The sequence below is a fragment of the Lepidochelys olivacea genome (assembly GCF_965140295.1).
Source record: "Lepidochelys olivacea isolate rLepOli2 genome assembly, chromosome: 10".
Classification (NCBI taxonomy): Eukaryota; Metazoa; Chordata; order Testudines; family Cheloniidae; genus Lepidochelys; species Lepidochelys olivacea.
This window is the reverse complement of record NC_140420.1, coordinates 11,374,081-11,396,323: the sequence shown is the minus strand read 5'-3', so window position 1 is coordinate 11,396,323 and position 22,243 is coordinate 11,374,081. Positions and strand designations below refer to the sequence as shown.

The 22,243-nt window shown below is 47.7% G+C and overlaps 1 protein-coding gene across 1 annotated transcript; it reads left to right on the top strand.

The window, feature by feature from the left end:
* Positions 1 to 2,690: 2,690 nt before the first annotated feature.
* On the top strand, positions 2,691 to 21,148 carry AMZ1 (archaelysin family metallopeptidase 1). The gene is made up of 7 exons (XM_084641538.1): positions 2,691 to 2,759; positions 8,916 to 9,249; positions 9,926 to 10,093; positions 11,054 to 11,182; positions 13,191 to 13,354; positions 15,073 to 15,249; positions 20,386 to 21,148. Exons 2-7 carry the CDS (start codon positions 8,946 to 8,948, stop codon positions 20,950 to 20,952), a joined length of 1,509 nt encoding a protein of 502 aa, XP_084497664.1. The 5' UTR covers positions 2,691 to 2,759; positions 8,916 to 8,945; the 3' UTR covers positions 20,953 to 21,148.
* Positions 21,149 to 22,243: the final 1,095 nt, after the last annotated feature.

The following is a 22,243-nucleotide window of genomic DNA, read 5'->3' as shown; positions in this document are numbered from 1 at the left end:
TTTTCTACTGACCTGGAGCAAATTCACATTTCATCTACCTTTCCTAAGTCCATGTGCTGGTCCTAGTCTTTGTGGTGTTTAAGCATGCCGGGGGAAAAGATTGTACCTGTTGGGTGGCCAGATCTTCAGCTGCTGTAAGAATCATGTACCACGTCAGTCATCTCCCAGACTCAGACTTCCAAGATTTCTGGTGGTGGCTTTAATTTGTTCCTGGATTCAGGCTCCCTACACATTGGTCTAAGAGGAAACACACACAGAGCTGGCTACAGCACCTGACACACTGGCATCTCCCGTCCACCTTGTGGTGATCACCACCACGATTTTACAGTGAGCTCAAGCATCTCTGGGCACAATGTCCACGACTGGTTTAATAAGTAAGGATCAAGTACACTTCGAATCCAAAGAGAGGAAAAAAGAGTGGATTGGGTGCACAGAGTGCCCAGTCACTGTCTGACAATATCCACTCTGAAAGGAAATAGCTGCTGTTCCAGCTAATCACTGCCCTGCATTAACTAGGTGCCTCTGCTTAGCCAAGCTTTCTGCCGAATCAGGTACCACTGCCAGGAATTAAATTGAGTTTGCAGTGGAGGAGTTTTTATTTTCTATTAAATCAAAGAAGGGCCAAGTCACAGACAAATTCTCCTGGATGAAACTCACCATGGAGTATGAGCTGACCAGCAACTGATGAGCTGTAGCTTTGGAATAGCACCTAATCTCTTGAGGTTTGTAACAATGCGGCTTCCATCTTAGAAAGAAATCATGGGGTACATTTCAAAACCCGCTGTAGTGAGTCTCGGACCAGGGGCTCATGTGACAGCACTAAAAATAGCTGTTCCTAGAGGTTCAGGATCAGGCTGGAGCTCAGAATCTGAAGCCTGGGGAAGAAGGCGGGTTTTGAAGGCCGAGCTCCAGCTCAGTTCACATCTACACTGCTGTTTTCAGTGCAGTAGCCTGAGCCCTGCTGAGTCCACAGACCTGGGCTCTGAGACTCGCTGCTGCAGGTTTTAAACCCCAGGGGTAGACGTACCCACGCTGAAGGTCTTGAAGGACAACAGAATGGCACAACTGGCAAATTTACCAGCATCCTCATCCCCAGAAAACGTCCATTGCACAGTCAGCTCCAGAGGAAAAACAAACACATTGAGCCTGATCCATGGAGGGCCGTAAGTCAACATAGCTTGTTGGAGATCACTAGAGCAATGGTACTTGGGCCAGAGTTTCAGCTGCTGTTAGAGTCCATATCCCAGATCTTGTCTCCAGTACCTCTCTCTCTCACATGGTGTGAAAACAGGCCATGGAATGAGCCTTCTCTTCACTGCCACTTCTCCCTTCCACTAGCTCTAGCATTCAGAGCCTCACCCCTCCGTCCCTATAGCCAGGATCAACACCCTGCCTAAGCCACCTCTCGATTTATTTCCTTGCTCTCTCTTGTGTCTTGCGTACAGCGTACAGCGGAGGGCTTTTAAGTGTGGCAAGGACTGGAGGAGTGGGGGCTGGTTTAATTACCTGGGTCCACTGCAGTTTGTTAACTCTTTGCTGCCGTTACCCAGTTTGTGATTTCTGCACCAAGGGCAGGCAGCATTAAGAGGACTGGGCCATGGAGGGCTAGAGAGGGGAGTAGTTCTGCCTGTCGCCTTAGCCAGGGACAGAGGGTGGGAACGGTCCAGTGTATATTAGAGCTAAATGCAAACACCAGCTTTCACACTCCTGAGGAAGTGATCTTGTGGTATGCTGCAGAACCAAGTATTCAGAGCGCTGGTCTCCAGGCAGATGTGGCTTTGTTCATTTCTCATTATAAGATGGAATTCAAGAGGGCTTTAGTACTCCTGGGCATCATCACATTGCTTAGCCCCAGGCTCATTCAGGCATACAGCTTCTTTGCTCTTATCCATCCCCCAGTCCCTGATCTACACCCACAACTATCCATCAGGGCTAGGACAGAATTGAGACTGTCCACCCTGGCCATGGTCAAGGCCATCCCAGCCTAGAGCCCTGACTTGAAAGCCCCCCTCCCTAAGGCTAACAGGAGATATTGCTTTCCCCGCACTGTTCCACCTCTTCCCCCATCATCCGGGCTGACGCCTCCCTGGGCGGAGAACAACCAGGGCACTGCTCTTCCACTGGACCAGGGATGCGGGGATGTCCTGGAATGACTATCAACCTGCCCTTCCAGGGATTTGTAATGGCCCCTTAGTTACTGTGTCCTCTGAGAGGTAACAGTGATAAAGCAAAGCCCCCTCCACCCCAGCCTGATGGAAATGCTCTTCTGACGCACCACAGACCCGAGCCAGTAGTCCCGAGGATCCCCAGGGTCAGGTCAGACCCCATACACTGACGCCAGGCCGTCTGAACGGCACCCTAACAACCGCAGCAGCGCCGATGTGAACAGACCCTGCTCTCCAGCCGGCTGCCCTCGGACCCTTCGGGGCTGGCGCTGAGCTGCGCTCCCCCAAGGGCTGAAATCGCTGCAGACGCGTGCTCCGGGAACCCGAGCTGCACGGGGGAGACCTTCACCCCGCCACCCGCTGTGGGAATCTCCCGGGCGCTTCGTGGCCGGCGAACGCGGCCCGTTTCCTCCCACGGAAGGCGCAGATTCCGCCCCCCCCCCCCACGCGGGTCTCGCAGCACCTCTTCTCCGCGGACCCCCCCCCCCAAGAACAGACGTCACGAGTCCTGGAGCCTCCCCACCCCCACTCACCACCGCGTGTCTCTCGCCTCCTCGCCCGCTGCAGACAAGGCGCCGGCTGCTGCTTCCCCAGGTACGTCCCGGCCTGTTCGCGCCCCGGAGCCGGCTGCGCTGCCGGGGGCAGGACGAGCGGAGGGCGGCGGGGTCCGCCCCTCGGGGATCGCTGACGGGGCGGGAGAGAAGGTGCCGCTCAGGTCCGGGGGGAAATGCAGCCGCCGTCTCCCCCCCCACCCCCGCGGGGGACCAAGGCCGGGGCCCCCCGTCCTGCAGCTAAGGGGAACACACGGCGGCGTGCAAAACAGCGAGCTCCCGCCCCTCACGGGGAGAGCGGGTCACTCGCTGCCCTGGGCGGGACCCCTCTGCAGCGAGGGGCTGGCGTGGCCACCGCAGGCTGCTCTCCGCCCCTGGGTCCCTTCTGGTCAGCCTCGGCCGGGCGCCGGAGGGTCTGTGCCGCCCCTCGCTCCTTCCCGGCCGGCGTGCACGGGAGTCCCGGGCCGCCCCCTGCCTGCCTGGGCTCCAGGCGCCCAGGGCTGGAGGCGGGATTAGGAGCCTGGTGGAGCCCAGGCGCCCTGCCCTGGTACCTCGGTCCAGGAGCTGCTGCAGGGGATGTGCTCCCGGTGCCTGGCTGCTGGCACAGGGGTGGGGCAGCGCTAGGGCTTAATTCGTGCCAGAGCGGAGGCCTGGCCTCTCTCAGCTTGGCAGTTCGCAGCCCAGGCACTGGGCTTGCTGCATCAGTTATGAATATTAAAAAAAAAATTGCTTAAGGGCCAGCACCTCTTTCATGACACGGTAAGCAAGGAGCAGCACATTCCAGGGTGTGGGTCAGACTCAGATGCCCGGAGCCTGTCACATGTAGGATTCCCGAGCCCCAGCAGGGATCAAGGCAAATGCTAGCTCCTTGTATGTAAAAGCCCCCTGGTAGACCTGACAGGGTTGATGGGAAACCACCCCTTTGCTGCCAGGGGACAAGGGTTGTGTGCAGCGTATCTATAGCCCAGCTCCAGGTGATACAATACTCCTGGGGGCTGTGTTTTGGGAAAACAAGAGGCTCCTTAGCCTCTCCCAGGGTAGAGGCTTTTCCCTACAATAACGTTAATACAAACATTTATTAGCCTCTCCTGGTAACTACAGGAGCTGAACGTTGCTGCAGCTCTGGGACTGACTCAGTAAAGGGGAGACAGGGGAGGAATTGTTGCATTGTCAGTCCAGGTCCAGTGGACTGAACCAAACAGGAAGCCACCGTGAGCACAGAGGCTCCAGCTGTCATCAGAACAAGCATGTGCTTTTACATTTTCAGTTTATTTAAAACAATCCTTTGAAGATATGCCTTATCAACTATGCTGAAGGGATTTTATGCAAGACAATGCAGTCCAGTGCTTAGAGTACCAGGCTAGACAAGATCTGGGATTTTATTCCCAGATATGCCTCTGGCTGTGTGGCTTTCGGCAAGTCACAGCAACTTGGTGTGCCTCAGTTTCCCAATTTGCAAAATTGGTAAAATAACTCAGCTTGGTGCAATAAGCAAGGATTAATGTTTGTAAAATGCTTTGGGCATCAGTACAATGCATCTACATTTAAATAAAAATGAAATGTTACCATAACGACTGTCAGGGGGATAAGTCAGAGCACAGACATGTGTATGTTAAACCATTATGATAACACTGCAATTTTATTTAAACTTTTAAAATGTTCAGGAACCTACTAGGGTCCACCTGTAGAAGCATTAGGTCTATCTGCATATGTGTAAGGAAGACTAAGGTGCCCTGAGCAGTGAATGATTTGCACTTGGGTACTTCTCCAGCAAGATTTTTCTATTAAAAAAGTTCTGCTAGATGATCTCCCTGCTTGTGTGCACATTCAGTTGCTCAGTTATCAGTTACATGTGAAAGAGCAATAGTTTGCATGGGACGGGGGATTGCTCTTGTCCCCTTTCCATACGTCTATATGCTCCCTTAGGTCTTCCAGTCCCCGCCTGACTTTGCAGGATATAATACACATAGCATTCTATCCACTGACAACTTTACCCCTCTCCTAGTTTTTCTGAAATGACACCCTGATATAAAGTAGCCAGCAATATCTCCTATAGGAGCAAGGAAGGGAGAATGCAGTCACACCACCACCACATACATACACATGGTAGCATTTTCAAAAGCACATAAGTAACTTAGGCGCTGTTGAAGGTGTTACCCATACACATTAAAATGAGCACTGGAAGAAATAGCCTATTAAAAACTGAATGAAATGATTTACTCATCAGTTCTTTTGGTGACTATTGGGTCCAACACTATATAAAATAGTAACAGTGACAGTAAGTCCCCCATTTCATTCATCCTACCTGCTGGAGGATTGTGAGGCTGTAATTAATGTCTGTAAAGTATTTCGAGCTCATCAGACGGAAGGTGCTATAGAAGAGGGTAAAGAATTATTATAACATGATCCATCGGGGAACACAACATATAAAACCCTAGAGAGAGAAGAATGAAGTTAGGGTAATGGATCTGCTTAATACATATTAATACCCGAAGGAGTCTGTGTTGGAATCTACCCTTTTCTAGAAATAAAACAAAGCAAGTGGCTCCCCTTGAAACCATTCACTAGACCTTATCTGCATCTTTAGGCACCTAAATACAATCACAAATCTAGCCCTTAATCCTGCAAACCTTTACTCATGAGGCATATTTTTCAATGCAGCTAGATGCATGAGGATGATACAGTAAGAGCTTGGATGGTTCCCTTCCCCCCTGCAATAATAAAACAGACTAATCTCAGCTACAGTGTGACAGGTAAATTGTCTTACCAATAATGCATATCTATGCATGGGAAACCCTCTCAGCCTGGGAATGACTCATGCCAGGGAGACTAAATGAAGCATCTGTTTCAAAGTGACAAACATTTATAATGTCTCCAGGAAAATAAGTCTGAGTAGAATCAGGTGGTAACTGTGGGGACAGGACACTTTAATTTACCCTTATGGTATGAAGCACACAAGGCCCTGCACCTTCTGTAACCATTCACCCCAGTGCAAAGTGGTTGCAAAATGACACAGTCTTGGTTGGGTGGTACTTTACATTGATACAGTAATGATGAGTTAGGCTCTGGTGCATTTTATTTTCTCCTTGAGTAGAGGAGCCTGATCTTGCAAGGTGTTGAGTGAGCACCATCAATTTCCTCTGAAGCCAGTGGGAGTAGCAGGTCTTCACCACCCCTCAAGATTGAACCCAGCAGAAAGTTTGTACTCCTTTGATCTCAACAGCTGGGCCCACTTAGTGCAGGATGCATCAGTCTAAACATGGGAGTATGTGTAAGCAAGTACCACCTGGGCCAGGGGAATGCGAATTTTGTTTGCATAAGGGTTAAACACCCTGGCTTCTCTTAGTGCCCTCCCTTCCTCTCACAGACCTTGACTCTCTATATATCAAGAGTTCAGCCTCTTAGTCAAAAAGTCTTTTTCAATACATGTCAACAAACAAATTGAGAAAATTGCCTTCGGCCTTGCATCTTCCTTTGTACTGGAAATAAGAGGATTATCTGAAAGCAGCAGTAGCAAGCAGTGATTGCAGATCTTGGGAAGGGACCTACTGAGTGATTAGAGTATTTGCTGATAATTAGCTAATGTTCTTTATATGCACTCTGGGCTTTTCAGTTAGGTTGACAGGCTATGAATTTTCTGCACTATGACTGCTTATTTACAGTAGAGCACATAATTTAACCAATTAATCAGTTTCAACAGACTCAGCTAGCATCCCTCAGATATTCAAAGTGCCTAGTTAAATTAATTAGTCTCCAAACACTTCACAGAAATTCAGAGGGGAAGAAACAAAATCCAAAAGATTCCTTCTCGGAATCTGAAATCCATAGTTTGTATGAAAGTGAGTAGAATGATGTATAAAAGAAACAGCTTAAAGGGTGGTTTTTAAATGACCTAAGCCCAGGTTAGGGCTAGATCATGGAAGAATGCTGAGACAATCCCCTGAGGTTCTGGGCATTTTTTCTCCCACCAGACCAACACTACATATAACCTATTCACCCAGGGTCCAATGCTGTCTCCTCTCAGTACTTGTGCTGTTTTATTCTACAGATGTTCTCAATTATGCCGTTACTGTCACCTCCAAAACACATCTATCCTAGGGAGCAACATCAATATATTGAGAATAATTTATAGAATTAGAACAAGAATAATTCATAAGTAATTGTCAATTACAGGGAATAATTTATAGGTAGCTGATTTACAAAGAGAATAATTTATGAGCAACTGAATTGCATGTAGAACCATTTACGGATAACTGTCAGCTCTGGAGGGAATATACTGACTATACCCAACTGAGAGATGAAGCTGTATTTTTAGGGAGCATTCCTGGGGAAAATATCAACCATTAGAATAAAGTTCAAGTCACAAACTCCCCAGCAAAAGTGGTTGTATAATATGTACAATATAGTGTGAAGTCCCGAGGTACCAACAAAAGCCACACTTACACCACAAACAGCTGATATTCTTCTCAGAAGGTCCCATCTTACGGCATCTGCTCATCCAGATAACAATGCCTGGGCTGGAGTCTTTCAGCTCATCTTACAGCTCCTGTAAGAAGACTGCTTCAGTGCTCCAAGCCTTTGCTGGTCTGGAGTGTGAGAGATGAAAAGCCAAAGTCTTTGGTTCTAAGTGTGTGTATCTGTCTCTAGGCAACTGACAATCCACTTGATCATGGTGTGCACGTTGGAGGTCTAGTTAGGTGCCCAATGAATCTGCTTATGGCTGACAAGCCCAAGATCCATGTGTTGTCTGAGTTGGAGACCAAGATGACAGCATGCTGCTCTCTTTTTTTCTTGCTTTGCTTCCATCCTCTGGATCAAAGCTGGTTCATGTTGAGCTGCAGCCAGTGCCAGATGTTCCCTCCAGATTGGATGGGATTCTGCGCCCTCCTCCCAGCTTTCTACATGGATGTTGAACGACTTCATATAGTTTTTGTACACATTGTGGTATTGCCATATAGGGTGACTCCGCTTTCTAGAGCTGTCACAAATCTCTGGACAAAATATTCTTGGGGGTTCGGTCTCCTCCTATTCTCTCAACATGATTGAGCCATTGCAACCTCTTCTTAATAGTGGTTTCTGAGTGCGTCCGTGCTGCATGCTCCAGCACCTCTGTGCTTGGTATTTTGTCTTCCCACTTTATTTTCAGGTTCTTGTGCAGGCATCTCATATGGAAGCTGTTCAGTCTCCTGACGTGCCTAGCGTACATAGTCCAGGTTTCTGAGCCAGAGAGCAGGGATGACACCATGCAAGACTCCTAGATTTGCATCTTCCCCTTGGGCAATAGTTTGCAGCAAGTGGGATGTTTTTCTAAAAGATCTGCTCTAGGAATTATTTTGGGGAAGTTCTATGGTCTGGGTTATACAGGAAGTCAGACTAGATGATCGCAATGGTCTCTTCTGCCCATGGAATCTATGGATACATCCACTGGCAGATCCAGAGGGCTGGGCACAAACAGTGTTGTAGATGGTTTCTGAATGTAAAGCTTTGATTGGAGTAAGCCCCTACTGCCTCCCTCAGTGTTACCGACAGGTTTCAGAGTAACAGCCGTGTTAGTCTGTATTCGCAAAAGAAAAGGAGTACTTGTGGCACCTTAGAGACTAACAAATTTATTTGAGCATGAGCTTTCGTGAGCTACAGCTCACTTCATCGGATGCATCCTGCTCATCCCTTTCTCTCTCTGGAGCTCTCCTTTTCAGCCTCAGGAAGGCCACACAAAAATGAGTCACTGTTAATGCTTGTTTACACATGTTTAGTCTTTCCAAAGGTTATGTTTATTTGGTTGTAAAGCATCTCAGACATACAGAAAAGTTATATATAAAATTTGGCCCATGGTATTTATTAACAATTAATGAATTATTGGTAACGCTACCCAATAGGGCCACTGATTGTCACTCTTACTCCACAGAAATACGACTGCAGGTGCCATTATCTAGCTGTACACATGGAGGTGGCATTGCATTTGCAAGAGCCAGTTTCCTGGGGCCATCCTCTGGTTCATTATCTATTTACATATGCATAGACACAGAGTACTCCTGAAACAGATATCACCACAAAAGGCAGTGACTCCAAGCCAGCAGCACCACAGAACTCTGAGCACCCAGTGATATCTCAGCTGAAATCGTTAGGCAGATTTACTCAAGTGCAAATCCCCAAGTCCCTTGTGAGGCTAAATCCTGATGATTTGATTCACTTTCTACAGGCAGTGCTACAGCCCTAGGGCCCGTCAGCAATGTTGCAGTGCAGACATGCTCAGGAATTCAGCTTTGGGCCCCGAGCTCTGAAGGACGCACTCATCTCTACCAACCCTGCCCTGCAGGAGCTCTATGCCAAAGCCTTCTCCAGTGCAGAGAAACTTTTCCTCTCCGAAGCATACAATCCCCAGAGGACACTCTTCTGCACTCTGTTGATCAGGACTGCCTTCGACTGGCTCCTCAGCCATCCTGATGCCCCTGAGGACTTCGAGACCTTCTATCACTCCATGCTGACGAAGAAGCAGCGTTTCTGCCAGAAGCATATATACCTGCAGCCTATAGGTAACGCAGGCCAGGAGCCACAGCATCTTTGATGTGGGACACCTTTTAAGAAACGGGAGTTTGTTGTTTTTTAAACATTGTCAACCCTCCATCATTACCTCAGCCTCCTCTGTCCAAGGGCTGAGCCTGCAAATGGCCAATGCCACAGCAAGGCCTTTTTGGGCAACCTTTACATTTGGATCATACGTAGTGGTGCTAAGGGCTGCCTTTGATCCACAGTAAGGAGCCATTGCTGACAACTGGAGATCGGGTCCCAACCCAAGGGCATTATGTGCCCTTGGGAGTGGTTTCTCCATGAATAACTGGCAAGAAATACATACAAAATGGTGAACTAAGAAAGTGGTCCCAGAGACTCCCCCCGACTAAGCTCTCTGCATGGCCTGCCTGCCCCCAAATGACTTCCCAGACACCCCACATAGAGCTAACTTCTTTCAGTGGCCTGCCCTGTAAATGACTAGACAGATACTCCCCATAGCACCTAATCCCCTAAGCAGCCCGTCCCTGAGAAACACCCCCTAGTCGGAATGACTGGCTCCAGAGAGACCTGGCAACACCCTGAAACACCCTTGGAGAGCTAACCCCTTACCATACCTTTGACTAGCCCCAAATAAATCCCTTAAGACATTTTGACCTGCCCCTGTGTACAAGTAACTGACATCGGTGCTTCTGCTCTTAGATCTAATTGAAGAGTCTGCTGGGATCTCGCTGCTGGATTCCCTCAGAAGCTGCCTAGAGTCTTTCTTCTTGGGCCTTCGCGTCAAGTGCCTTCCCTCTGTTCCCATCTCTTCCATCCGCTGCTGCTATCGACAGAGCCAAGATTCAGACAGAGCGCAGCTCCATGCAGGTAAGGAGGGAGAAGAGTGGAGCCAGCAGAGAAGTCTGTCTGGCATACTGGCTCATGGCAGTCTCTCGGCCCACATTCGCTCCCTTAGGAAATGCCTGTAATATCACCTCGCTGCCTACACAGAGGAGGAAGGGAGGGAAGAGGGGGAAATCCTGTTTTCATGGAAAACCCAGCTTTTGGGCTGGAAACCACAACAATAACTAGCCAGGAGGGCAGTTCTCATCATACTTTTTCCTTTAGGTTTTTATTTTTCAGAGTTTTTAATCTTTAAAGTCAGTTTTGCCAGGTAAAAGCTGCTGCTCACCTTCCCTCAGTGAGTACAACATGCTTTTAGATTTCATTCTGTTTGACTATTTTATGTCATTTCCTCATTTGTTGCCTAAAGCCCAATTAAATGAATGCCTGGGTGGGTTAATGCACTAGCCTTTCATATGAGGAAATTTGAGTTCAAATATCAGTTAGGTCTCAGGTGAAATGGGTTTGTTGGTTGCCAGGCTAGTGTTGCAGGACCATTCGTCCACAATGCAAGATTGCCACGCTGCTTGGTACAGCTGACAGTGCTTGCTCTGGAAAGGCCCAGTGCTGGAACAATAGGGCTGTTGCAGGTCAGGTGTGAGGTGCCCATAGGGAAATTCTTTGCTCTGACCCATCCTTCCTTTCTTTCATGTGGCTTGGCACAGGATTCACTCGTGTCTTTGTCCTTAGAATTCTCTTTCGGCTTTATTCTATACAGCAGCAGCATCTCCAGGGAAGCCAGGTCTAATGGTGCCCAGAGTAGAGGGAATGGGTGATAAAGAGCAAGAAAAAGGACCACCCCCTTCACCCTGGATATTGAGTTCAGCATCTCCACCAGCTTGTGGCTTGGACTTCAAGTTCCATCCCGGTGACAAGAGAAATGGGGGCTTTGGCATTGCCCTCTGGGCAGACTGGATTTTTACCTTCTCTCTTCCATTTATCCAGATGGGATCCTGACCTTCCTGAAGAACAACAAGCCTCCGGATGCCCTGTGTGTCCTTGGACTCACTCTCTTGGACCTGTACCCCTGTGAGACCTGGAGCTTCACCTTTGGCAAATTCCTGCCAGGACAAGGTGCAAGTGACGTCCCGTATTCTTCCCATGCAGGGAATGAACAAGAAAGTGCTTTACCTTAAACCTGCTTGGGAGGCAGAGTACCCAGGCCTTCCCCACAACTTTAATCAACACCCCAGTGGTAGGAAACAGGATATCCCAATGTAAAGCATGAGAATTCAGGACTCAAAGCCACCAAGAGGCTGTTGGTCCAGGCAGGGAAGGCTGACTAGCTACAAGCTGGTGACTAAACATTAATAAGTCACCAGGACCAGCTGGTATTCACCCAAGAGTTCTGAAGGAACTCAAATGTGCAATTGCAGGACTACTAACTGTTGTCTGTAACCTATTATTTAAATCAGCTTCTGTACCAAATGACTGGAGGATAGCTGATGTGATGCCAATTTTTAAAAAGAGCTCCAAAGGTGACCCCAGCAAGCCTGACTTCAGTACCGAGCAAACTGGTTGAAACTATAGTGAAGAACAGAATTGTCAGACACATAGATGAACATAATTTGTTGGGGAATAGTCAACATGGTTTTTGTAAAGGGAAATCATGCCTCACCAATCTACTAGAATTCTTTGAGGCAGTCAACAAGCATGTGGACAAGCGGGATCCAGTAGATATAGTGTATTTAGGTTTTCAGAAAGCCTTTGACAAGGTCCCTCACCAAAAGATCTTAAGCAAAGTAAGCACTCATGGGATAAGAGGGAAGGTTCTCTCATGGATTGCTAACTGGTTAAATGATAGGAAACAAAGGGTAGGAATAAATGCTCAGTTTTCAGACTGGAGAGAGGTAAATAGTGGTGTCCTCTAGAGGTCTGTACTGGGCCCCGTCCTATTCAACATATTTATAAATGATCTGGAAAAAGGGGGGAAACAGTGAGGTGGCAAAATTTGAAGATGATACAAAACTACTCAAGATAGTTAAGTCCTAGGCAGACTGCGAAGAGCTACAAAAGGATCTCTCAAAACTGGGTGACTGGGCAACAAAATGGCAGATGAAATTCAATGTTGATAAATGCAAAGTAATGCACATTGGAAAACATAATCCCAACTATACATATAAAATGATGGGGTCTAAATTAGCTGTGACCACTCAAGAAAGAGATCTTGGAGTCATTGTGGATAGTTCTCTGAAGACATCCACTCAATGTGCAGCAGCAGTCAAAAAAGCAAACAGATTGTTGGGAATCACTAAGAAAAGGGATAGATAATAAGACAGAAAATATCATATTGCCTCTATATAAACCCATGGTATGCCCATATCTTGAATACTGCAAGCAGATGTGGTCAACCATCTCAAAAAAGATGTATTGGAATTGGAAAAGGTTCAGAAAAGGGCAACAAAAATTATTAGGGGTATGGAACGGCTGCCATATGAGGAGAGACATGATAGAAGTCCATAAAATCATGACTGGTATAGAGAAAGTAAATAAGGAAGTGTTGTTTACTTCTTCTCATAACACAAGAACTAGGGCTCCCCAAGTGAAATGAATAGGCAGCAGGTTTAAAAAAAACAAAGGAAGTATTTTTTCACACAACGCACACTCAGCCTGCGGAACTACTTGCCAGAGGACGTCGTGAAGGCCAAGACTATAACAGGGTTCAAAAAAGAACTAGATAAATTCATGGAGGATAGGTCCATCAATGGCTATTAGCTAGGATGGGCAGGGATGGTGTCCGTAGCCTCTGTTTGCCAGAAGCTGGGAATGGGTAACAGGAGATGGCTCACTTGATGATTACCTTTTCTGTTCATTCCCTCTGGGGCATCTGGCATTGGCTACTCTTGGAAGACAGGATACTGGGCTAGATGGACCTTTGGTCTGACCCAGTATGGCCGTTCTTATGTTCTTAAGCCTTGAGGGGAGCACATGCCCCCAACATTCAGTGCAGTGGAGGGCGAAGCACTATACTGGATGAAGCTAAAGCAGTTTGCCATCATGGGGCCTAAGGCTAGAGGTAGATGCTGGAGGCGGACGTTAGGCTAAGAGGACCTGTCTCACTTTTATTTGCCTCTTTTTGTAGAAGTGGGTGTCTGCAGCTTTGCCAGGTTTTCTGGCAATTTCCCCCAGCCAGGCTGCACCACCTTAAATCCAGCTACCAGGCGAGAGGAGCTGCACGAGGTCACTGAGAAGGCCCGAGACCGGCCGTTGCTGTTCAGTGTGCTGGAGATGGTTCAGTGTTGCAAGGTGCGGTTAGCAACCTACACAGAAGCCAATGTCCTGCAATGTGGGGTTTATGTGCCAGTAGCCTGTGACAGTTCCCTGAAAGAGGAGTGACACCGACCTAGCAAAAGCCATTGGAAGTTCCGGCAGTGTGCCTACGCTTACATAACACTTTACATCTTCAAAGCACGGCTTGACCATTCTCCACAACACTCCCAGGAGGCGAGTCTAGTAGTTAGAGCAGGACCTGGGACTCCTGGGTTGTAGCCTTGGCTCTGGGAGGGAATTGGGATCTATCATCTCCATTTTAGAGATAGGGAGAGGTCATGCAATTTGCCTTACATCACACTGCAAGCGTGTGGCAGAACTGGGATTACGAACCAAGTTGTCTTTGGCTCCCAGTCTCATGCTCAAGACATTAGACTGTGCTGCTTGGCAGGCACTGGGTGGATGGATGGATAATACCTTCTCTCTCCCCGAGTCATTGTTCGTGGTCTGGTAGTCTCTTCGTAGGCAGTGTAGCAGAGTTGTGTATAGAATGTTGTGATGGATTCGGGAGGCAAGGTGTACGCAATTGCATCTCCCTCCAGTGGCTGCTGTCCATATCGGAGGAAAACCTGGTGCTAATCCCTGCCAGACCTGCCCGTGCAAGCTCATCAAAAAGCCTGAGAAAAGTTTGCACATATATTTATATGAAAATGTGCTTATAATCATAGAATCATAGAATATCAGGGTTGGAAGGGACCTCAGGAGGTCATCTAGTCCAACCCCCTGCTCAAAGCAGGACCAATCCCCAATTAAATCAATTAAATCCTCATAGACATATCCACGTCAGTGTTCCTTCCTCCTATGCTCTCTCCCAGCTGCCCCTTCTGGCCTGCGGTATTTCCTGCTGCAGGGCTGGCCCTGTATCTCCCTCCCTCTCTGCTTCCCCAGCTGGCACTTGGCATTCCCTGCCCTGGGCTCCTTCCCTAGCTCCCTCTGGATCGGACTGGGAGAGGGAGGCAGCCTGACTGGCTGGCAGGGGAAGGAGAGGGACTGGGAAGCCAGAGAGTGGTGGCTGCTGACTGAGGGCCCAGCTCTGCAGGCAGCAGCGCAGAAGTAAGGGTGGCGACACCATCCCAGCCATCCTTACTTCTGCGCTGCTGGTGGCGGCGGCTCTGCCTTCAGAGCTGGGTACCCGGCCAGCAGCTGCCGCCTCCGAAGGCAGTGCAGAAGTAAGGGTGGCAACACCACTACCCACCCCTAAAATACCCCTGTGACCCCCCTGCAACTCCCTTTTGGGTCAGGACCCCCAATTTGAGAAACGCTGGTCTCCCCTGTGAAATCTGTGTAGCGTGTGCGCTTTTACCCTGTAAGACCAGATTTCACAGTCCCCGACGTGTTATTCATGGCTGTGAATTTGGTAGTGCCCTACCTATGCCTGTGTGCCACCTAAAGGGTCTTCTCTCAGTTCCTAACTAAAACATCATCCAAACTCTCCCTTCTCAGCCCATGCATGGACATTGCCTCTAGGGATAGTCTGGGATTCAGGGTACTGAGTTCCCCTCACACCCCAGAAAAGGGTCCTCCTTCTATGTCAGGGTTGGAGTGCATTAGTGGAAAAGTCTGGTGCATGTCCAAACAAGGAGCTTGGATTCCTCTTTCACCTCCCTGACTGAGGAAGGGTTGAGCAAGAGGAGGTTGTGGTGAAAGTTTGGTTTGTTTGTTTTTAACAACAAAGCAACTTTGCTTTCCTGAAGGTCACGTGTCATGAGATCTGCCACCTGATTGGCTTGGGGAACTGCAGATGGCTGCAGTGCATCATGCAGGGCGTGCTGAGTTTGGACGAAGCATTGTTGCGGCCCCTGGAGCCCTGCCCAGTTTGCCTCAGGAAGCTGCAATACGTTGTGGGCTTCAAACTCATCGAGCGCTACAGGGTGAGCGATGGACCACTGAGTGGTCCTGGGGGCAGAGGGGTAAAGCAAGAAGTTCTACAGCCAGGTCGCCCATCTGTGAATCTCAGCCTCTTGCCACCGTGTTAAAGTAAGGGCTGGGCTTAGAATTACACAGAGCTCTCTCCTGGCATTGGTTATGAGTTAGCAAGATATTTAACACAAGATCCAAAATAGAGAGGGTGGGCATCCCAGACACATTCACTGTGACCAGTTCTTTGCACTTTAAACACAATCTCCAAAGCTCTTTGCAAACAATAATAGTACAACACCTAAGCACAAAACTACTCTCCCTGTTTTACTAATGAGGAAATGGAGGCAAAGGGAAAGTGACACAAGCAATGTCAGAACTGTGGTTAGCGTGTGGAAGTTCCTAGGTCCCAGTCCTCTGCTCAGACAGTGCTGTGTGATTTCCTGGCCCATCAAGGAAATGCTAATAGCACAACTAGCTTTAGACACCATCACTGCCCCTTAATGCTGGAAGGAGCATCTCCTTCCAATATCTAGAGAGCTGGACTCTAGCCATGGGACAGGTTTATTACATAAAGCATCAAAATAAGCAAGCCGACAATTCATGCTCAGTGCCTTATCTTCTACATTATTTTATTAATTGCCTCATCTTCAGAGACTGGATTTTTCCAGGCTTGCCTATTTTAAACTTCGGTGCACTGTATTGTCACTTTGTATAAAGTTAGCTGTGCAGTTCCAGGAACTTTTCTAGGTTCTCCCCCACCAAGTTCTTGCCCATTCACCTTGAAAGTCAGACACATTCACACAGAAGGATGTCAACATGCTTGGGGGAGAACACACTGCCTGGTTGTGCTGCCACTCACGGAGATGGTGAGGCTAGAACTAGTGCTCTTCATCTAGATCCTGGGCCATCTGCTCTACATCCAAAACTGAGTGGTCCTCAGACCCAGCACATGCCAGAGCAATGGTGGTCCTCAGACCCAGCAATGCCCTCTGCAAGGCAGCTCTCCCTTTCCCACAGAGAAACACTATCTGAATTAAATGTTGCCATAACTGATTTCCCTCCACACCTGTTTCATTGCAGTAATTAGCTCAGCTTCCCCGCAGCTACAGTGAAAGAAATCCTGAAAAAGAGGAGCCAACTCGCTCCTCCCCCACAAATGTCTCAACTGCCTCCAGGACAATAAAGAAGGAGCTCGAGTAGACTATATGCAGCGCTATATAGTGGGGTTGTGCCTTCCCCATATCAGATAATGCTGCCAAGGCCAGAAACAGCAGCGCGGGTCATGGGCAGAAGGGGCAGTGGGTGGAGGTAGGCAATCTTTCTGTAAGAGGATGAACTCTTTGCCGTTAATTGATTTGAGTTTGCACTCAAATATGCTCTATTTTGACATCAGCCAGGGTTTGTTTGATCCTGACAAATTTAGAGCAAAAAAATCCAGGCTGCACTTATGTTACACCAAGTTTCCCTTACAGCGTCACATGCTGTTCTATGCCGCAACATTTCCCTTCACGGCTCTAGTACAGAGGAGCAACTGGAGAGCGACTAAGGGGATGCCTACACTACAAACACTCTGGGGCACTGAGTCTACAGATTCGGGCTTGTGCAATGACACTAAAAATAGCCATGTAGCTGTTCCCACTCATGCTGGAGCCTGAGCTCGGAAACTCAGAGTGGGGGTAGGTTTCAGAGAACTGAGCAGGAATGTCTGTGCTGCTATTTTTAGTGCCGTAGCACAAGCTCGAGCCTGTAGCCCTGGCCTCAGAGACTCACTGCTGCAAGCATTTCAGTGTAGCCATACCCCAAGGGCTTGCCTTCGCTGCCGTGTAAGCTCGAGCTCAGGCTAGCTGGAGGGAGATCAGTCACACCGCAAAACACTCAAGCAGCTCAGAGTATCTGCAGCCCCATTGCATTAGCACCCTGATGGGTCAGCTAGCTCAAGTTTAAAGCACCAACTCAAGCGAGAGACGTGTGCGCAAACAGGATCTGGGTCGGGGCAACGCTCGAGTTACAGTTCGAGTAGGGTGACCAGATGTCCCGATTTTATAGGAACAGTCCTGATTTTTGGGGCGTTTTCTTATATAGGCTCCTATTACCCCCCTCTCCCATCCCAATTTTTCACACTTGCTGTCTGGTCACCCTAAGTTTGAGCTAACACTGCAACAAAGATGAGCCCTAACTTACTGCTCAGCCTGTCCCAGCCATTGGGAAGAGAATTGGTTAATAAGGCCCATTAATGATGCTCAGATTGGGGTGTAGCAGGGTTTGGCTTGAAGCAGGGGATATCCCTGTCTCTATGGAGTTCGTTCCCTCAGTGGCTGATGTAAATCAGTGTTGCTAGGAATGACTTCTCTCCAGCTCGCTATGAAAGATTTGTTTTTTCCTTTTTGCCTTCAGAATGCAGCAACTAGCAGCTAATTGCAGATGATTACACCCCAGCAGTCCCTAAGTCAGAGGCTTTATTCTCTCTGCCCTCTGCAAATTGCTCAGTTCCAGTTTTTTCACCTTTAAATATCACCAGGTCAAACTGCTCCTGCCTAGCCTACAGTGCACTGATGGAGGTGCCACTGATGCTGACAAGGACAGGGTGACTCTGTAGTAAAATTTGAGTAGCACGGTTCCCTTGTAATATCAAAAAGTGGACTTCAAGCAGTGCTCAATTGCATACTGAGCAGGCTCCATCCCATGAACACAGATTTCACAGGCTCCTGCACATGAGAGAGGCGTGTGCAGCATGCCCCCATCTGGTTAAGGAGCAGAACAGAAAAATGAAGCTAAAACCACACAAACCCTTAAATAGCTTGTGTCAAATGCACCACAGAGTCTGAAAGATAGAAAAGGATTCCCACCCACTCCCACCCCTCACCTGCATTACAGGGATTTCAGGGACAGCTCTTCCCTCTTCTTGACTTGAAATAAACAAGACCTTAGAGTTGGTTGAATTTTTCTGTAAAAACAACAATGCAGATTTGGCAACACCAAAGCATTTTGTAACTTCATGTCAGCTTCACCTAATCAAAATGTTTCACTGACATTTTTGAAATTCTAAGTTATTTTTGGTTCTAAATGACTGAGTTTTGAATTTCTTTCAATTTGATATAAAAATCAAAAAAGTTTTAAAATTATCAAAATCAAAAGTAAATGTTTTGATTTTGGTCAAAACAAAAATGCCTTGGTCAATCTGAAGTTAATTGTTTCCCCTACTTTTTGGTTTGCCAGAATTTTTTCAAAAAATTTAGTTTTCAGGTAGACCCAAAATGTTTTCCCCCTGGAATTACCTGAAAACAGAAAAATCCCTTATTCACACATCTCTACCCGACACCTCTGTGTGGATGTCCTGGCTTCAGCTATCTTTTTGCTTGGATACACATGTTTTCCCCGGCTTAGGTGGTTTTAGACTGAGTGGCAGTTCTGATTATTCTGGAGTTTCATTGATGTCTTAGGAATTTAAAGAGCCTTGATAAAACCCAGGGTGTAGCTGCGGCTTTCAGACAGCACCACTGCCCCTCCCTCCACTCTGGCCCCTCCGCAGGCTCTGATGCATGTTCTGTTGAACATGTTTATGGGTGGTCAGGGGTGTGCACAGCTGGCTTTAACTGTATAATAGCGTTCACAGCAAGACAGAAAGAAAGTCTTCCCTTTGCATTTTTTCTTGGCTATAGGGGATCTCAACTGTTCAGATGCATCCCTGTACACATAGGTGCTGCCGCAACCCCTGGCTTTAAATGGTTTCCATTATATACACAGGGTTTACAGTTTGGTTCAATGGCTCTCACTGTACAATGGCTCCCACTATACAAATTGTTCCAGCAGCCCTGTCTGTACAAAACTCTTTGCCAGGGCTTCACACAGAGACTGAAAGAGGGAACATGGCTGCCTTGCCCCACCCACTCAATTTGGTCTCCGTACTGCTTCTGTCACTGGCCTGGGGAAAGAAGGCAATTATAGAAGGGGGATGGGGGAGTGGAAAGTTCTGGGGAAAGGGACCTCTGCAAATGCCCATAAGGCCTGGAGTCTGAGCCAGAGTGCAACACTGATGCCCTCTGCTGGACCACGCACAGTACCATCCTCCGTAGGAGCAGAAAGCACAATACACTCACACAATTAATACATTACCTACCAGCCCCATGCTAGTATTTTCTAACTACTACCACTGTATTTGCTTGAGGAAGTGTATAGCTTTGCAGAGATACCAGCTGGGGAGTAACAGAAAACAAAGATAAGATACATCAGTATGCGAGAAGATAGGAGTGGGGGTGTGAATGCTAAGGAACAAAAAGAATCAACATGTATGCCAGCTAAATAGACAAGGAGACCAAATTTTATCAGTTGGCAACTGTCAAGTGCTATGATTAATTCCCCACAGTCTAAGGAATAAGTGTGCCAGAAGCAAGCAGCTGTTTGACATATTATAGCATGAAAAATTTGAGATTTAAAAAAAAATTACTTTCTATTAATTCTTTGCTAGAGCCCAGCCTTTCCTTATGTGTTTCAAGTGAAGAGCTGCTCTTGAGACTGAAAATGCATGCTAAATAGGAATGAATATGTTCGTGAAACAAGACTCCTCAGCTTTGCCACAGGAGCATTTATATTCATGTAACCGAACTTCCTCTAGAGAGATGACACTTGTTTGTTTGTTGCTTTTACACAGATCACATGGCACACAGATTCTTGTGGGGGGGTAACACCAGGGGAGTACACAGCTACTTCTCTACCATCATCTGTAAAGTATTCACAGGTAGTTTAGTGTCAGTCTTTTCTAGCAGCAGTCACTGCAAGGAACGGTGCAGAACCACAGGCTGTGAAAGCAGTTTAAGTATTCCAGGCCCAGTCTCTCCCAAATAGGAATCATCACTGAAGGATATTTGGAATGCTAGCAGTGTTATTCCACTCTTGTTACCGCACGGTCAAGATTTTAAAGAGTGCCTAGTGATTTGGGATGTCGGGGTTTTGGGATGCCCAACTTGAAATGCCTTAAAAGGGGCCCAGTTTTCAGAGGGTGGGTGCTCAGCACCCCCTGGAAATCACACACCTTTAAAGTGTCTTACAAACACCCCAGAACTGAGGGACCCGAGATCACTTGGCACTTGGCCAACTTGTGTTGTTTTGCTAAGTTGATCTAACATGAAAATCTTTTCCTCCAACCACAGAAACTCTATGCTTGGACTCAAACTATATTGTCTACCTGGCTTCCTCAAGAGTCAGACCTGTCAACATCTGAGGACATCCTGCCATTTAGCTTGGACTCTGGGATGTGCTGTGAGAATGACTCTGAGCCTTTAACTTCCCTGTCTGAGCCCTTGACACCAGACACTTGCAGCCAAGCCTTCTCCATTGGGCAGGAGCTGGAGCATGACCAGCAGTTTGTTTCTCCACCTGACACACACAGCCAGCAGCAGCTGGGCAGGACCACCAAGTCCACAGATATCATTAAAGATCATCAACTATGGCTGGAAACATGCATTGCTGCCCTGGAGAAGAACGTCTCTGAGGAGGAGCTGGCTCAAGTGGACAAAACTGTGGAGGCCCTGGCGAAGTGGGAAATGTTTACGGGGCAGCTCCCCACCATGAGAAAAGATCTGCCCTTCCCCAGAGACAACGTAGGGCTAAGGAAAGTCCTTGGAGACAAATTCTCCTCCTTGCGGAGGAAACTAAATTCTAGAAAACTGTCCAAAGCTGAATCTTCCCCTCATCACTGGAGTTGGGAGGAAAACTAGCACTCGGTCGGACTTATCCTTCTGCAGTCCTTGCTCCTTTCTGGGCTAGGAAAAGCAAGCTCAGCTCATCATTTTGATTTAAGTTTTGTTACATGATTGCCATGCATTTGGTCGTTCTCACCAGAAGTTACTGTCTGAGAAGGAAACAGGAACTCACTACTGGAATGAAATGTGTTTCTTTTGCTGAGGTTCCGAACATGGAATTTGTTTCAATCATTCAGGCACTCTAAGAGCTTATATACATGAGAAAATCGCACAAGTTTAACCCAAGATGTGAATCCAAATTATGAACAAAGCTCTGTGTGGATGCTCATGTTTTGGTATAAAAGTGGCATATTTCAGTTTGGCTTAAGTTGGCTGGGAACTGGTTTATGTTAAATTAAAACAAGAGTGTCCACATAGGCGTATGTACCAGCTTAACTAAAACTGATGTAAGTTAAACCCATGCAAACTTTCCAATGTAGTCAAGGCCTCAGGCCAGGGAGCATTTGCGGCTCTAAGCATGGAAACTGTTTCTTCATTGTGTTTTATACCAAATGTCTATTTCCAGCCATGTCCCACACGTTGCAGATTGCACCAAGCACAGGCGCAGAGCTGAGGCTTTCTAACCATCGCCCTGTGGAGTCCGGGTGAAGAGCAGACACGTGGTCTGGGAGAGGCAGAGGGGAACAGGCCGGAGGGGTGGGAGGGGAAGGGGGGGGCACAGCAAACAAGCAAGCAGGAAGAACCTTTTCTGCTTAGCCAACATAATCAGTGGTGTTCGCTTAAAGGGAACTATTGGCTCCCCTCCCGTTTTAGCTCCAGCAGCTGAAAAGCTGCCATACCTTCCTTTCCCCAAGATCCGTTAAGTCTCCGCTGCACAGGCACGGGTGCCTCTACCGAGAGAGAGCTGCAGCAGAGCCTGCCTTTCAGTTGCTACTACATAATAACTTTTCAGTTATTTATAGCTTGGTGCTCCAGAGGCTGACAGTTTTTCAAGCCCTGTAATAGCGAGAGCCGCGTGTGCTGGCAGAGGCTGACTCTCCCCATTAGAGTCTCACTCAGAATTCCAACACTGATAATACACTCATCAACTTGCAGGGTAGTGGTCAGAGTTCAGATTGATCTGATCTAAAAATACCTTGAGTTCCCAACTGTCCAAAGCAGAAAGGAAAGTAAAACTGAGTCCATTACATTCAGCGTGGGGGGTGGGGCGTTTCCTACCAGGCTGGAGCTTTGGGCTTTAATGAGAAAACTAAGCATGTCCCCTGCCCGCCCCCCTACAATCTGAGATTGAGAAAGCCACAATAAC

What these genes read in the sequence shown, in the direction of transcription:
- AMZ1 (XM_084641538.1), top strand. Translation starts at nt 8,946, where the DNA reads ATGTTGCAGTGCAGACATGCTCAGGAATTCAGCTTTGGGCCCCGAGCT. An exon ending in CAAATTCCTGCCAGGACAAG is followed by an intron (nt 11,183 to 13,190) that starts GTGCAAGTGACG and finishes CTCTTTTTGTAG; the next exon opens with AAGTGGGTGTCTGCAGCTTT. An exon ending in AGATGGTTCAGTGTTGCAAG is followed by an intron (nt 13,355 to 15,072) that starts GTGCGGTTAGCA and finishes GCTTTCCTGAAG; the next exon opens with GTCACGTGTCATGAGATCTG.